Source organism: Pelecanus crispus, chromosome 12, assembly GCF_030463565.1.
Source record: "Pelecanus crispus isolate bPelCri1 chromosome 12, bPelCri1.pri, whole genome shotgun sequence".
In the NCBI taxonomy this organism is placed as follows: domain Eukaryota; kingdom Metazoa; phylum Chordata; class Aves; order Pelecaniformes; family Pelecanidae; genus Pelecanus; species Pelecanus crispus.
Window position 1 is genome coordinate 24,972,564 of NC_134654.1, and position 17,095 is coordinate 24,989,658.

At 43.5% G+C, this 17,095-nt stretch overlaps 2 protein-coding genes across 4 annotated transcripts in view; one reads left to right on the forward strand and one right to left on the reverse strand.

The window, feature by feature from the left end:
- The window catches only part of RHBDL3 (rhomboid like 3), a 67,407-nt gene extending 66,089 nt beyond the window's left edge, over positions 1–1,318 (forward strand). For both annotated transcript variants that reach the window (XM_075719996.1, XM_075719997.1), the window contains 2 exons: positions 256–316; positions 1,047–1,318. In XM_075719996.1, coding sequence (XP_075576111.1) covers positions 256–316; positions 1,047–1,318 — 333 coding nt within the window. The remainder of the gene's footprint in view (positions 1–255; positions 317–1,046) is intronic.
- Positions 1,319–9,549: 8,231 nt separating this feature from the next.
- C12H17orf75 (chromosome 12 C17orf75 homolog) lies at positions 9,550–15,886 on the reverse strand. 2 transcript variants are annotated; one of them, XM_075719716.1, is made up of 11 exons: positions 15,774–15,886; positions 15,368–15,448; positions 14,596–14,721; positions 14,026–14,166; positions 13,767–13,824; positions 12,989–13,108; positions 12,286–12,350; positions 12,026–12,162; positions 11,435–11,538; positions 10,587–10,828; positions 9,550–9,696 (listed from the first exon to the last, which is right to left on the reverse strand). In XM_075719716.1, exons 1-10 carry the CDS (start codon positions 15,884–15,886, stop codon positions 10,619–10,621), a joined length of 1,155 nt encoding a protein of 384 aa, XP_075575831.1. In that variant the 3' UTR covers positions 9,550–9,696; positions 10,587–10,618. The 2 variants fall into 2 exon arrangements, with proteins under 2 accessions (XP_075575831.1, XP_075575830.1); XM_075719715.1 differs by having other exon boundaries at positions 9,550–10,828.
- Between the last annotated feature and the right edge of the window lie 1,209 nt (positions 15,887–17,095).

Sequence of the window (17,095 nt, forward strand, 5' to 3'; positions counted from 1 at the left end):
GACTGACAGACAAAGAAGTTGTGGACTGTCAATAACTTAAATGTGTCTAATTATCTTTTATGTTTATGTTCTCTGGGATTGACCAAATGGTGTTTGGTGTGGTGAGTGGAGAGTTCACAGCCAGGTGACAAAGGCTAAGAAAGGGGTTTGTTTCAAGGGATGGTCGTCCTTGATGCTCTTCCAGTGCAGATCTGAATGTAAAATCCCTCCAGGTTTGCATGCAGCATCACTTCGTATTCCTTGTCTCTTTTCCAGAACTGGTCAGGAATGAAGTGCCAATTCAAACTGCTGCGCATGGCTGTTGCCTTGATCTGTAGTAAGTATCATGTAATACTTGGCACACACACAATCTTGGTTTGTTTGTCCTTGTCGTAAGAGTTCATGCTGATTCAGAGAGTTTTGACTTTGCAGCAGTTTTGGTAGAAACTTGCAGCTGGACCTTCTGGCAGCAGAAACCATATCACTCTCAAATGCAGATTTTGGCTTTCAACACGAGCATTTGTAAATGAGGATTTGTTGTCAGCCAGCATCTGTAGTTTGTGGCATTTGTGAAGACCTGGGACTTAAATGTCTCATCTTTTGAATTCGCAAACCAGCAATGCTTTCGTAATGATAATACTTAGGTTTCCTAGAGCACTTCCTATCTGGGACAGCAACAGCATTATACACACATTAATGAATTACCTTCCAGCCAAATCCCTAGAGTGGCACAATAAGGGCAACTAGGCTGTGTATTCATCACAGACAACTGTCTTCAAAGTTGTAACTCTCTTTTTTTTTTTATGGTTTTGGTATAAATTTTGGAAGGTGAATATTCCCCCACTTGTCTACACTGTCACGAACCCAGACCACTTACCAAGCACTGGGGAGACCTCACATCTGTGTGCCACAACCCTTACATAGCCATGGCTTCCCAGCTTCCCTGTGCTCACCGTACAAGGCAGCTTCTCCCTCTCCATCTCTTCAGGAATGCAGCGCTGCCTGCAAGATGGACTTAAGAAGGGATAGACCTAGACAATCAATTTCTTTTTCCTTCTTTGTTCCAGTGAGCTTTGAATTTGGAAGAGCTGTGTGGCTGCGATTCCACCCCTCTGCTTACCCACCGTGCCCACACCCCAGCTTCATGGCTCACCTGGGAGGGGTGATGGTTGGAATCACCCTTGGTGTCATCATCCTGAGGAACTATGAGCAGAGACTCCAAGATCAGACTTTATGGTGGATCTTCCTTTCTATTTATGTAATTTTTGTCTTGTTTGCCATCTTCTGGAACATTTTTGCCTACAGCCTGTTGGATCTAAAGCTACCTCCCCCTCCTTGAAGACATGGGACAGAAAACTCAGGAGCGGAAGTCATCTGTCAGCTATGTTAAATGAATGAAAATGGAGGATCTATTTTTATATTTAACTTAGGGGAGGATAATTCTTTTGAACACAAGTGTGTGCTGGAGGAGATGCTTAAAGATCTCATGAAAGAATGGGCTGATCGGTTTGTTTGCAAATCTAGCAGGTACTGTAATACTGGCTGGCCTGGACCCTGCAGTTTCTCCACTGCCAGGGCTTCCATTGGGCACTTATCACTTGGTTTGTTAGCACACATGAATATTTTGTATGAGATATTTGTATTTTCCAGGTCAGTGCTGGAATTATGGCCAGTTGTTGAACAAATCTCCTCAATATTACTGAACACTAAAAGGGAAAAAGAGCAGACATTTACTAATTAGAGACTCGCATGCTACTCACAAGGCAGCTTGGGTTTGGTTTCTACGGACACATCTGACTGTTCAGCCATACCAGTGCCACTGTCTAATTACTTGAATGGTTCCTAAGATATTTTAGCCTACAGTGAAACCTGTCCTTACGCACCTTTCAAAGGAATCAGCAGAACTTGATCACCCAAAGTGGTGTAGACTGGTCTTCAACTACAGGTCAAAATGAAATTGAACTATAAACCTTGGGAACTCTTAGAGTGTTGTGGAAACCCAGCCAGACTGTGCATGTTTCACTTGATTTTAATTATTTTTTTTCCCCCAGCCTGCTGTGGCTAGAGGGTGTGACTGGGGTTTCTTTTTTGAGGGATGGAGAAAAGGAGGGCAAATGTTCAATTGTGGTTTTATCAGCTGACAATCAAGTGCTGTTTTCTTCTCACTTTGTTTCTGGCCATGCTGATCTAACACCTGGCCTGCAGTGAGCTCCTAGCAAGGATCTCAACTCTTCCAGCAGGTTCTTAATAGAAAAGTGGGACCAAGGTCACCTATAGCAGCACAGGGTGGGAACTAATCTAGTCTTTACAGCCATACAGTCCATCTGGGGCCAAATCCGTCCACTGAAGTCAGTGGAGTTAAATCAGGTTGTACGTAGCACTAGTTTCCCACTGAAGTGGAAAGGGTGTTACCGTGATCGTTGTGAAACCAATAGATCTGGTTTTAAAGTGACTGCTAAATTTTGAGGATGCCTCTTCCTGAGGCAACGGACGTTCCAGGGCTCCAAGCAACAGTTAGTTGCAATGATGCCTTTTTCTTTAACATTGGTCAACCCCAGGTTTTAGCAATCTGTAACTGGTCTGTAGCACAGTCCATATGGCTGCTGCACGGGCCTGGGGACCAGACTGGAACATAGCACAAGCAGTGCTTATAGGTACACTTCTCTGTGAGGTGCTTATGTTATTTTGCTTCTCACTTTAGAGAGCTGCCAAACTACAGTCCAGGAATGTGGATGCCCTCCTTTTCTCTCCCCTTTACCCACCTAGTTTGATGGCCTGGGTAAAGCAGCCATAGGAGTCTCTCTAGACTAGCTCCTTTCTTCCTTTTTTCCTATGTGCATACTGCTGCCCAGGCACCAGCCACCAGAGCCTTCCACAGCACATCTCACAGGCACTGTAGCAGTTGTGTTTGCTCTGTAGCAAAATGTCTCTGTATCGTGGGCTTTATTCTCTCAGCTGTATAATCAGGGCTGCCAGATGGTACCACAAATTAGTAGGGAGCTGTCTTTCTAGAGGGAACATTCACAAGTGCTTATCAGCTGCCCCCTTCTTTGCCTCTTATGGGAAAAACCTCTCTGGAAGTGTGAAGTTCTGCTCCCACAGTATGCACTAGTAAAACTCCTGTTGCCCCTGGGAAAGGGAGGGGGGAGAAAATAAGTGTTTCTGCAGCCCAAAATAAGCCTTACCTGCAAAAGAAACAATTCTTGCCACCTTTGTGCACAGGAATGAGATCTCTGAGGGCAACTGCACCTTTGTTGTTCTGCATGGCTAGTACACTGCTCATGGGCTCTCAGATCAAGGAGCAAGAGGAAGGGATAAGGGTCAGAGCTCTGTTCATTTTGGAGAAGGGGATCGGTTCCCTATGCCATTTTAGCTCTGTAGTTTGGGTCCAGATCAAAGCAGTCATGAGAGTTTGCGTGCATCGTTTCAGGTCGGGAGCTGGCCAGTGAGTTTCGTAGCGGTGGAGATCATCTCCCTGGGGAGCAGCAGGCAAGCAGGAGAGCGGGGAGCTAGGAGAATGTTGACAGAAGCATGGTTAACACGTAAGGAGGACATTCCTTCCCTCACCTGTTGCTAAGCCTTTCTGATAAGAGATGCCTTTAAACCAGAGGTGAGCAGAAATGGGAGTTCCCCTTGAAGTTTTGGGAAAACTTTGAAAATTTTGGTAGAAAATTTCAATGGCAACAAAACCCAGATTATCTTGCCTATAATTTACCAGAGTATAGTATGCACCAGTTAACTTTTATGTTTGGTTTCTGAACTGAAAGCTGCTTAATGCCCATCAGTTTCTCCCCAGGAAAGGTGCGTGCCAGTGATGTGCTCTGGAGTGAAGCAGCAAGCTACAAGTTCAGGGGCCCCCTGTTTCTTCACCAGCCTGACCCTGGCCAACATATCTTTGCCTCTGCTCAGGAGCAGGAGGGAGCTGAACAGAGTAATCCAGGTGCCCTTCTTTGGTCCTTTATCCACAGATGAACATAGTTTACATGAACTGGTGGAAAATGGCTCTGAGGTTGAGCTTGTGACTTGTTCTTTTAAACTGTTGTTCATCTTTCTGACTTCCATTCTGTGTCCCTGTGCCCTGTCTGAGCAAGTCTACATGCAACCCTGGGGATCAGAAAGGCCAGACTTTAAAGCAGTACTAGATTTATTGTGGGTGAAGAAATGAAACCCTCTCGCATTTGTGCTCATCACAGCTGAAATCTCTCCCTATACATAGAGCAGGTTGTACGCAGAGCCTGTTTGCTAAGAAACTATCAGCTCATGGAGTCAGGAGTAGTGCAAACTGCTTAAGCTTTTATAATTTTTTTTTTTAATCACTAAAATTATACTGTGAAAACTTGTTACGTTTTTACAGAGTATCAGGAAACTCAGTTATGTTGTTTTCTAATGCACCCAGGAGCGCCACAGTGCTGCAGCACCAGAGAGCTAATAGCAAACAGGCTTTTCTTTTACCTCCAGATGTCCTTGAAGCTGCTGGCTTATGTCGGAGACATAATATTCTCCATCGTGCTCATTTGTGGTTCCAACTTGCCAGAGTCAGCAACGTGTTCCTGAAGGAGCCATCCACAGAGGGACTGGTTTTGGTGATTGTTTTGGTTTTATTTCAGCTGCTGCCAGGATTTTACATCAGTTGGATAAAAGGTGAATCTATTGAACGTTACAGACGTGCAGTGCTAGAGCAAAAAGCAAGGACTGTTACCAATGTACAGATTTGAACAGTGCACGTTAGAGGAAGTTACTTTATGGTTGTGTCCTTGAGTGAGGACACAACACCTGGGCGGGGGAAAAAAAAGCCGTTTCTGTGCTGGACTTTCTGTTTAGTAAGTATATTGCAGCACTGGTCCAGTGAGGATGGGTGTAGGGAGTAGTAATGCGGACTGGGAGAGCCTGGGGTGCTGGTTGTGGAGCTCCTTCAGGGCTGCCAGCAGCAGCACAGATGGGTCCGGCTCGGAGCCTCTTGCTGATCCCTCATCCCAGGGGAGAGACAGGAGAAGTGGCTCCTCCCCCCTCTCCATGGGGAGGAAGAAGGAGGAGGAAAACCAGGTAAATCAAAGTCCATGGGGCTTGCAAATTGCACCTTTTATTCCTAGATGCTGGGATACAGGTAGAGGTTAGTTTTGCACACATCAGTAATAATATAGGAAGGAGGAGTGGGAGGGTTGTTCTGGAGTGATGGGAGAGGAGGTTGCCAGAAACAATCTCCAAGTGAGGTGTAGAAGAGTCATAAAAATGCTGATGAATTTACTTTTGCTGAGTTCTTAGGACAACATCTCATGTCACTTTTTCCCCATCAGTCGATGAGGAATCTTAGCACTTATGTGGCATATTGTGACTCTTCACTACTTGCTGCTTTAGCAGTAGGAAGTATTTTACCAATGCGGAAGGGGGAGGCCAGAGAAATGATTGTTGTCCGAGGTTGCTGGACTGGAAATAAAGCTCAGGGATTCTGTGTCCCAAGACCTTGCTCTTTCTGATAGGTTGTACTGCCCATATATTTTAAATCAGATCAATTTGAACCGGGGTATGAAGGATGGAACCTGACACATTTAGAGCTGGTAGTAAAATAACAGCTATCTGCTGACCTCGCAAGACAGCCGCTGTTTTGTGCCAATATTTAGTCTTGCAGGATGGTGGGTAGGACTTTCACACCTACTTCAGTGAGTAAAGAGCTCAAAGTCTATCTGTTTACATAGACTCAAGCTCAGCTCAATTGCTTTGGAAACCCCATCCGCTGGCTTTACCGAAGTGGAACTGGAGAATATGGATGCAGTTCAACACCAGCAACCTCTGGAGGCAAACTGGGATCTAGAGAACAAAGGCCAGCACCTCTGGGGTTTTTAGGCTCTTTGAATTTTGCTGCTGTTCTCTTTCTTTTATAGCAGTGGCTGCTCTACAGTGCTCTGTGATACAGCTCAAAAATTCCTTCCGCAGTCACTGCTGCTGAGAGCTGGTTATAAAGAAAAACAGTGCATTTTGGAGCTCTATAAGGAAAGAATCACACATAATGCAGAAATGCTTGTTTAAAGGTAAATGTATTTTTAACATCACCATTAATCATTGGCTTTTAATTGGAAAAAGCTTTCTAATGAGGTATTTCTGAAATGCCAGTAGTAGTACAGAAAATTTATGTTTTGGGGTACTTTACAACACAGAGCACAAAATATTCCCTAGGCCTGATTTAAGTAGCAAAAGTACCTTAATTTCCAGTAAGCGTAATAGATACGTTAGTCACTGACTGTCTCCTGACTCCCCCACAGTGTGTGTTTAGTTTGCAAATAAAGCTAGATTTATGCAGCTTTTCTTTTGCTTACACTACTAATGCTAACAACACATCCAAGTGTTAAACACAAAGCACTAAACAACGTAATTTTCTGCCTTAAAATACTGAGCAAATGATACTTTCCCGTTAAGGGCTAGTAAAACAAAATGATATTTGCAAGGTAAGATGCTATGGTATGTTTCCAAATATTTTTGTATTGTGTACATTCTGTATATTTTTGTTGTAACAATATTATTTGAGCACAGAATCCATTAAATTTTTTTTGTTGGTGGGGGTTTTTTTTGTTTTCTGGTTTTGGGTTGTTTTTTTTTTTTTAAATAAGATTGAGCTGTTCTACATCACGTGCCAAAAAACAACGAAGGAAAAACTTTCAAAGGCAGTTTTGTAAGTTTGTCTACAGTTAACATGGCATTTAACAAAAGAGCAATCGGTTTTGAGCTCTGCAATGTAATCTTCTAATAATGACATCAATAACTCATTTTTATGTCTCTCTCAAAGTGTCTGTCTAAAAGATAAAGGGGAGAGTGACCTGCTGCTTTATTTCTCCATGAGATACAAAGAGGATGCAGAACTGCTTGGGACTTGTGTTGAAATTCAGGTCTTGTCCCACCATTTGACAACTGACGCTTCAGTGCAGTGGTGACCTCAGAACTGCGGGGACGTTGATGACCAAGTACATAACAGTGTTTAAAATTTTTTTTATTGGGGTGGAGGGCTGTTCTCTTCTAACGTTATTGTCTACTGAATGTCTTGAAATCTCAGAGCCAACACGTTCTCGTCCCTTAATCAATAGTGGGAACAGATCCAGGAAGTTCTGCAGCAAACCTCCAACTGATTTAGTTATTTTGAGATAACTAAAATAAAAATCCTTCCACCAGTGTGAAAGGGGGAGGCTTATTTTGAAAAATATTTTGTGGCTTTGTTGGGAAACATTGGGTTACAGTGTAACCTAAAGAAATGAAGATGTAACCAGCAGCAGTTCCTCTCAGGTTTGTTACTCCTAAGGGGAGGGAGATCACTGCTACCATACGTGGGACTCAGCTCTTGCTGTTCATTATCTGCACTTAACTGAGCTTTCCGAAACACTTAAATCTCTTTATTCATTAGTTGAGGACTTTCAGCAAGAAGGTAAAGTGGGTTTTGTCGGTTTGTGTCAGTTAATACAGGAAGTGTTAAGTGTCTGCTAGCACCATACATTTTTCTTGCTGGCTGAAGTAATTTTAGAAAGGCAAGCTGAAGGACAGAAATATTGCCAATTCCAGCATATCTGGCGCAGAGAAGGAGCCAAAAGCTGGCAGCCTTGATACTCAGCCTCGACCACACAAACTCATAAAACTCATTATCACTTTATTCCTGTAGCTCCAATCATGTTCTGCACAGTAACCATTGCTCGTAAGTGTTGGAAAGAGAAATACTAATTGGTTTATATGCTACTTCTCTTGGGGGTAGAGAAGGGGGAAACCCAAAAAACCAAACCAGTTCCTGATCTTTCACACTGCTAGTAGTCTGTAGCAATTAAATCTAAACTTGTGTTTTTAACATATGCCTGGGGCATTTTGTGTTTGGGTGTTTTGGGGGTGTGTTTTTTGTTGGTTTTTTTTCCCCAAAGAGTTTTAAATCAGACTCTTAAAACTACAGTAAAAATCTTTTGGGTTTGCAAATTAAGCACACATCTCCGCATCTTCTGACCTTTTGTGTGCTTCATCCTGAGCTTTGAATAGCTGATTGCTGGAGGATGTTAAGTGTGTAATACTCTTCAGGCATTCATGCAGCTAAACCAGCTGCTTCTGCATTATTTATTATGCTTTTGTTTCATTTCCTTTAGTTTTGTTTTTTAAAATATAATTTATAATGGGAAGATGCCAGTAAAACCTGCAAATTCATGAACTACCAGGGTGTATTTCAGCATATGTGTACTTGTGAGTGTCTTGAGTTTAGTAGTTGGGTAACTGAATGGCAAAGCCACTGCAAAGCTGTCGGGAGCGAGAAGGAGTTAAAACAAAGGCTGCAGAAAGCAAGAAGTTATGTTTTTCATAATGCCGGCCACCTTCAATGCTGGGAAGATTCAGGAAAAGGAACTCGCAACAGAAAAAAGCTGTGACTGAGGCTGCCCACACGTAACAGAGGACAAATTCAGTGGGACTGGTACTGAACAATGCATTACCTGGGAGAGGAGAAGCCCCAACAAGACTAAGCCAAGTTTTACAGCTAAGGTTAAAAATACCTGGATTTTGAAGAGTGATTTATGATAATTTACCTAGCAAACAAAACAAAAGTCTTATTTAAATGAACGTAGTATGGGTCACAGGATAACCGGATAACTCAGGTTGTAAGGGAATAGTCCAACACCCTGCTCAAGACAGGGTCAGCTCAGAGGTAATGCAGGCTTTTCTTCAGACAATTTATTCTTGAAAACTTCCAGGGACAAAGCCTGGGCAAAGCAATGGTGGTTGCATCTCGGGAAAAGTTCATCACCACCAGCATTGCTGTGCCAGGGACTGGCCTACTCCATGTAACTATTAAGGCAGCGCATTGAACACCCAGTCCCATGAGGCCCTGGCCCAACTCTCCACCCAGCTGCAGGCACAAGGAATGGGACAGGAGCAGTGCAATGATTTGTTGCACTCCTACCAGACCACAGCTACCTGTTCTTCACATCCAACTTTTTTTGAGCACTGAGCTCTTCCCTGCCTCCTGATCAGGCAAAATATGAGACGATCAGCGCTCCAACTTTGTTAAAAACGTCCAAGAGCAACAATGGGTGACATGTTTTATTGAGTGGCGCTGCTTTACTCACTTATGAATAAAATATTCTGAAGGAAAACATTGTTACTTCTCAGAGCTCCTGCAAATGAGAGAATAAGGGGTTTGTTTTCTTTCAAACTACTTTTTATTTTCTTCTCTGACCTGCCCGTGTATGTTACGTGCCACCTTGGCTGTCAATATGAGACTTGCAGACTCCTGCACATTACACTAGCAGCTCCTCTGCATTGTGCGAATACAGGGTTTTAAACAGGAGACATCGAGGACAACACGCATCTGTAATTTAATGTAGGCACGCTATTAAGGATTTGAATATGTTTTACTGCAAACCTTATTACAGGTTGAACACAGTGGTGTCACGGGAAAGCCTTCCACTTTTATCATCACAGTACGCAGCACTGGCAGAACAGCCAGCCGAACCTTATGGCATTAGTAAGACTGTTAACAGTTACTGTTTCAGGCAGAGCTGTTCAAATGCCCCCAGTTAGGTGTTCGAACACCCTCTGCTGCAAAGGAAAGCAACAGGGTGTTTTGCTTACATCAGGTTTGAAGAAACAGTCCTCGTTTATGTGGTCACTCAGAGGCCTCGTGAGTTTTGATTCCAGCTGTAGTCAAAGATTTTCTTCAAGTATTCTGCTGTCTAAGTGCCCTATGATGTGGGTAAGAATTCATTGCTGAAATACAATGAAATGTTTGAAAGTCTGAATAATTAACATGGGAACTTAGTTTACTTCAATTTCTGCAGAAGTTTCTATTAATTTAAAGTTCATATTTAATCTGTAAAATTTTCAGGTTTAAGTCTCCACGACTGAAGAAGATATACTTATTTACAGTTATGCAAAATGGGTACTAAGCACATACAAAGAAGGTCTTGATTGCAACACAAACTAATGAAGAATGGGATGCATCAAATAGCCTGGGAATTTAACATGTCTGTCCAGTGTATGTATGCATACATATAAGCACACACAAACTGATTCCTAAAATGCCATTCAGTCTTATGGCAGTTCTGTTTCATACCCATTAACGAGTCGTTTATCTAGTAACAGAAGAACAAACTGCCAATTTGACAGTAGAATGTGGAAACTAGCTACAGACTTGTTAACCTATGTTCTCTCACATAAACAAATACAATTAATTCATTTACTATGATTTATCCAGATGTTTGTGTTACTTTATATATTAAAACAAAAGTAACCAGATCTTAATGATTAGACATGATCATTTAAAAGATATTTAAAATATTTAAAACACTGAAATGCTTGCCAGGTAAGGGATTTGGGTGGGGGTTTTTTTTATATAATGACTGTAAAAAACAAATGTCGTGATTTCCTCAGAAAAGGAGCAAGTCATCTGAAGAATCTGGTAAGCACTGAAAACTACACAGGAGTTTGTATGATCTGCTATTTACACATTAAAAAAAATCTCATACTGCTTTATCTAAAAAAGAGAAAAGGCAGATGAAACTGCAACTTAGGTTTGACTTAGTACTTTTAAATATAAATTAAAAATCCTGCAATAGTGAAACTAAGCTGCACAGTAGTAGTTAATGATTATACAATACCCTCAAACGAGTACAGAATAATTAAGGTAATTTTAAGCCACTGATGTTTCTCTCATGAATTCCTCAAGGACGGTCACTACATTTCTGGCTTCTGGCATTTCTGCATGTTCTACTTTAACAATCTTCAAAAGGATGTCTCCGCTGCCACAGTTCTTTAGAAACATGTAACACTTGAACAAGGCGTAGTGGTTCATTTCAGCCTGGCGGATAAACCTCTTCAGGTTGTTAATGTCTTGTATAGCCTGGGAAAAGAGTAACAGAGCATTTTCTTATCCTTCTACATGGAAAGAAAACATACTACCATGTGGGTGGAAAAAGTGAAGGAAGAATAGCAGGGGAAGCAAAAGCGTTTCCAATAGGAATTTTATATTACTACGCAAGAGTAATGTAAGAATTGAGTACTGTCTTTGATGCATATTGCCACTGTTACTGTAATGATGCAAAACGTGTGGGCACCACAACTTGATCATGTCCAAACTTGTATCAAGAGTTCTCCTATTACGACAGATTACCTAAGAAGTGTTAACTACTGAATCCATGTTACCCAATTACACAATATTGTGTGCGCACAGCTAAACTAACAGTATTTTAAGAAAAAAAAAGAAAATGGGCTTTATTTTAAATATAAGAAAATGCCTTTGGAGTACTCACTGAAGAAACTTTCACACTACTTTACCTTCTGGTCTTGCCAACTTCAGTAAGCCAGTCCTCAACTTAAACTTCAGAGTTAATCAGTTAATGATGTATAGACATCGTAAGTAACATAAAACTTCGCTGCAAAAAAGAGTATTTGCTCCCTCAGTAACCCTGAAGTCTTCTCCAAGTCTTTAACCTATATGAACAGGTACCTTCAATTTAAAGTTTTCCAAAATCTGCCGGAAGAGAAATGGATTTCCACCTTCAGCGCCATTCACAAAAGCATGCATCCAGTCCTCACAGAATCTGTTGCTTCCTGTTATGTGTTCAGGAACACAGAGATGAGAAAAAGTAAATGAGCTCAAAATAAATATATAGTTGCATTCACCTGGTTTATCACTCACATAACAACTGGTAGTAGTGTACCTGGGCCAGGAAATAAGTCTTAAGAAAAACAATACATATGGAAAAGAAAAGCAAACATAGCTACAGTGATTACATGAAATTCTGTTCCAATTGTTGAATCCCTTTTCGCAACATCTTTTCATGGTCCATGAACTAAATGCGTTGCGGATTTTATTATCAAACATTTTCAGACCAGAGTTCCAGAGTATCTGGTAAAACAAGCTACCCTGCTACCTCATAGGAAAACAGGTGGTGTAGTTTCCAGCCAGAATCCAAACTTTCTGGGCATGACCCTATGAGCTTCTGAATATTCTCAACTACCTCTAACATCCACAACTCTCAGCAGCTGACAGATAGAAGTGAGTAACATGAAGAAGTATTTACAGCTGTCATCTCACCTGCATTATGCAACTGAGGCTGAGGTCCACTACAGTCCACAATCATTGACTTGTGCTGTTCCTCAGTCATGGCAATACACAAGGAGGTCATTGTGCCTTCCTGAACGAGTCCTTGGAGGCTGGCAGCTGCCACAAACCTGACACAAAAAGCTCTCATGAACTGCTTGCCTCTTTACAATTCCTGAACAGTAAGAAGAGGAGGCTGTCACACACAAAAGCCAAGTTACTCACAGGTTCCTTGGTCTCAAAAGTATCTTTACCTGCTAATGTCTTTTTCTGTTCTTTCATCTGCATTTTTTACTTCCACAGGGGTATAACTCAAAGCCTTAAAACAAACAAACAAAAAAACCAAACCTAGATGCAACTTTGGTATTACTTCTGTTGCTATATTGCAGTTACTCACAATAAATACATAATGTGGTACTTCAAAAATTGTTCTTTTCAGGAAAGAGTAGAAGCTAAAGGAATACTCCATATTATAGTCATTGCAGCTGGTTTTGCATTCAGAAGAAATACAGCAGTTATACTCTATTAGTTATTCCATCCAAAGCCTCCTCAAACTCAGCGACTAGAGCTAGGATTAATTTCTTTTCTGTTTCCAGTCAATTACATGAGGGACATACACAATATAACATCAGTTTTGGTTCAGAGGAATTATAGCAGGGACAGCTTTCTCATGCTGTTTCTAATTTTCTCATTCTAATTTCAACTTGGACACCACTATGTAATTTAAAATGAGTTAACTATAAAAATTGATAGAAGAAAGTGCTATGTGCTTCCTTAGCAATAAAGCAGGGGAAAAGTACTTGTGCTGAATTTAAAAAAAAAAAAAAAAAGAACAACAAAGTTGTTCCTCATTTACTCCTGGCTGGGAAAGCAAATGCAAGAAACATTTTAAACATGTTGGAGTCACAGAGATTCCTTCTGAACCTTTTTTAGTTACCCAGTTTGAAATACACTTACAGCATGTAACAAAAAGGCGAGTTTCTCCTGGAAGAGCTGTACTACTCTCTGAATAGGGCATACGGCATTCTCAAACCAGCTTCTCAAGTAGGGGTTAACATAGGTCTCCAAGGTTTTTTGCTGTAACAAGTTGAAACATTAAAACTTGAACTACAAATTAGATTTCTACACAAATAGAAGTGTATGAATAATCTATTCAACCTAAGATATTTGGATGTCAGAGCCTTCAAACCACAGTAAACTAAAATAATGAGTTTGATATTTAAAGCCACACTTTATCAGCAATGAAGGGTTTCATGTTTTAAGAAATAGACAGGACTGTAATATTGTGGTGTCTACTGAGCAAAGACCATGCAACAGCAGACGGGATGAGAAAGAAACTTAAAATGCCTAGTTTCCATTAGAAAAATCGTGACAAGAAAACCACTAAAAATCCTTCCTTAGCATTCAGAGTGATAGGAATCCAGGTGGAACTTTCCTGTAGACTGCTACCTTTTATTAGCCATTCTTCTCTCTGAATCTAACTGCAAGTAACCTTTAAGAGATTCATGACTGGCACAAAAAAGTCCCCACCCTTTTTTTTCCTCCTTTTGACTGTGTGGTTGACAGCACTTTAGACATTCACTGTCACAACACTGAATCAAGCCTCTCTCACAGTGTTTCATACTGGTACTTAAAATACCTATTTTGTCTCTATAGACTAAATCTTCCAGAATGTCTTAGTAATTAATTTGCATAAATAGTAATTTTCACCACTTAAAAAAAAGTTAGGCCTTACCTTCAAACCAAGGTTTATCTTCAGACTTTGAATGTATTTGTCCAGCTCAAGTCTGAAAGTATCTTCTTAAGGAAAATAAGATGCATCAGTTAAGACCAGCATTTTTCCCTTTCAGTATATGGCCGTTATTGACATTTTCAGTTACAGGAAGGTGTGCACAAATGAGCTGGTTTTCAAATAGGAAACAGACAAAACGAGAACATAATTTTTACATCACCTCCCTCTCCACACAGAAAAAGAAAGCTAAAGGTAAGGATATAGTTCCAGACCTTTCTCTGAGCCACCTAAGAAACAAACCACGTATTCTGGAGCATTGATGTCCGATTCCAGTGATGCCATTTCTAGAAGATTTTCTTGTTGGAACCGACAGTAATAACAACCAACTTTACATTCTGGTATGCTATGCAGGGAAAAAAAAAAAGAATTATTTTGTTACAGATACATCACAATAAATCAGTGCAAAAAGCAGACATACATGATTTCTGTAAAGAGTTTTCACCCGCTAGCACTGGTGGCTCCTGTAGCCATATGCAGAACTCTTAGATCTTCTTTTTCCTCTGTAGTGCGATCAGAGTAGTTTAAAAGGCAAGTCATAAACACATGTAGTATTTTTTAAGTATTCAAACAATAAATTATTTACTACATTATTTTTCTCAAGCCTACCTAGAAAAAGAGCAAAGTGCAATTGCATAAAGCTGTTATTAACAGCAGCAATAGACTGAGAACATTGAATCATGATTAAACCTAAGTGCAGCAGCAGGTAGCAAGATGTGCAATGCTGCCAATATTTCTTACAGTTTCTCATTCACAAGTAATTTTAAAAATTTACCTCAGGCCCACTGACGCTACATTCCCCATTCCTTCAAACAGGGCTCCTTTAGTAAGTCGCTTAGCGATAAAACTGCGCAATTCAGTCTCTGCTTCAGCTGGTAAATTAGTGTCCAGCAAGGAGAGGCTTTAAAAAACATGAAGAAATGGTTAGCAAAAAGCAAATGTTATTGTTTTGCCACTCTGAACAAGTGCAGAACCACCTGCTTCTAGAAGGGGGCCACTGGGATCTCTCTCTGGCTTACAGCTAACTTGCTCTGTGACTTCTGGCCCATCAGAAATCCAGTCAGTGGTCTGCCGGCTAGACCAAAGTCTGGAGTTGTGGTGTCAGCTGACACCAAAGTCCTCAGCAGCCATGAACGAGCCACTGCCGCTCTTTGTTTCTGTGCTTCCCTAGTTGTAATAGAGAGCACCAACTCCATTACAGAGCTTGTGGAAAGGTAGGATGTCCATTTAAAACTGTTTCATGAATTTTAGTTACCTATTATCTAATATGAAGACCTAAGTCAATACAGAAATGTCAAGTATTAGTAGCAAAGAAAACAGAGTTCAAACTCAAAGATGATAGTTCATGTTTACTACGTTATTTGAGCTCTGTAGTTGTGTCCATTCCCTAGGTATTCCAGAAAAAGCACCCACAGAGCTTCAGTATGCTTTCACAGAGCTTTCTGCTTTGAAGGGGCTCCAATGTACTTGCTTACTATTCACCGAACAGCAGTACAGCAAAGACTTCAAAATGGGGTGGTACAAGCGGTTCTGCAGATGGGCTTTACCTGAAGTCTTCGCTGGAGGGTGTCTCTGCCGCCGCACTGCTGGGACTGCCATCCCCACTGCCTGCTCCCTGCTGGGAGGATCTGAAAATCACGCCATTCTTACCATTGATTTTACAGCCTTAACACACAGAACAGAGAAAAGGGACTGCAGCGGGGGAAAGGTATGGCCTGAAGGTGTTTTAAAGCTGCAGCGGGGGAAAGGTATGGCCTGAAGGTGTTTTAAAGCAGGAGCAGGGAATCGGGACGTCATGGGAGGAAAAAAAATCTCTTTGGGGAAGGGGGGAGGGCGGAATAAAGCGAATTCCAGCAGCTGGGAACTGACAAGGCCTAGAAACGGCCTCCCTGCGGGCGGCCCCAGCGCGCATCCGCCTCGCCAGGCCCGGGCGGCGGCTAGCGGCCCCCTCACCTGCAGCTCCGGTAGCCGTAGAGGCTGTGGTAGGTGCTGCCGTGCCGCTCCGGCCGCCGCTCCTCGCTGCTCTCCAGCTCCCGCTCATCGCCCTCCGGCAGCGCCGGCAGCATCCCGGCCGGAGCCGCCGCCTGTGCCGCGGGGTACGCGGTCCCCTCCCGCCGCCGCCCGGGCCGAACGCCTCGCCTCCGCCGGGGCCCGCCCGCTCCGGGCCCTGCGCTCGCCGCCCGCCGCTCTGCGGCCCGGAGCCAGGGCACGGCAAGGCGGCGGGAGGGCGGGCGCAGCGCGGGATGGCTTCTCCCCCCCCCGAGTGGGTGTACCCACGCCCGTGGGCAGGCCGCGCCCGGCCCCCGGCAGCTGGGAGGAGGGGGAGTGGCCGGGGATGCCTTGCGAGGCGGCTTTCAAGGGCTTGAACCGCTCGAGGTGCGACAGGGCCACATCCTCACCTGAACCAGCGCGGCACTGGGCGAAGCTGAAATGCTGCTGCGGCCCCTCCGTTTATGTAGTTTACTGAAAAATGCAATATAGATGCTACGGTGCCTGCATCAGTACAGGTAATCCTCCAAAAGCTGTTCACTGATTTAATGGCACGACCGGCTCAAAGCACATTTGGCAGGATTAGCCGTGCTGTTTGTAGAAAGCCTACTCCGCTTCTGAAATACTTTGTTAAAACAGCGCATTTGTTAGCTCAGCCTTGTAAGGAATAAGACACTTCTCGCAGACAAGCCCTGCGGGCCGGGGTGCGGCTCCCGCCCTCAGCCTGAGGCAGGGCCGCTGCAGGAAGCCGGCAGGCCGCCTGGGAGCCACCGGGATACCCGGGATCCCGGTGGGGCTAACGGAGAAACACCCGATGGGATGTGACTGCGGGACAGGGCGCCGGCCAGGCACGGGAAGCTCCGGGGCCAGCGAAGGCTCAAGACGTTTCAGGGCTTTACAGTGTTCTCGGAGGGCCGCGCTCCCCCCGCCCACAGCCAGGTACGCAGACACAGGTAACCGCCACCAAACCACCGTGCGGAGCGGCCTGTTTAAGAGATACCAGCTTCTTGCCCGGTCTGATTTCGTAGGGGAAAAACGATTTCTCCCTGACATCAAACACGGAGACGGGAAACACGGCCTCAGGCAACTCAGCCCACTGGTAACACCCCCAACCACCCGCCACGGCGGCTGGGACAAAATGGCGGCAGCGCGAGGCACGCCGGGACAGCCCGAGCGGCGGCGGGAGAGCCGGGCGCCCGTCACGTGGGCAGCCCCCTCCCTCCCGCCGCGCGCGGTGCAGGCTGGGAGTTCGGAGGCGGTGGCGCCAGGAGGGACGGTGGCGGCCA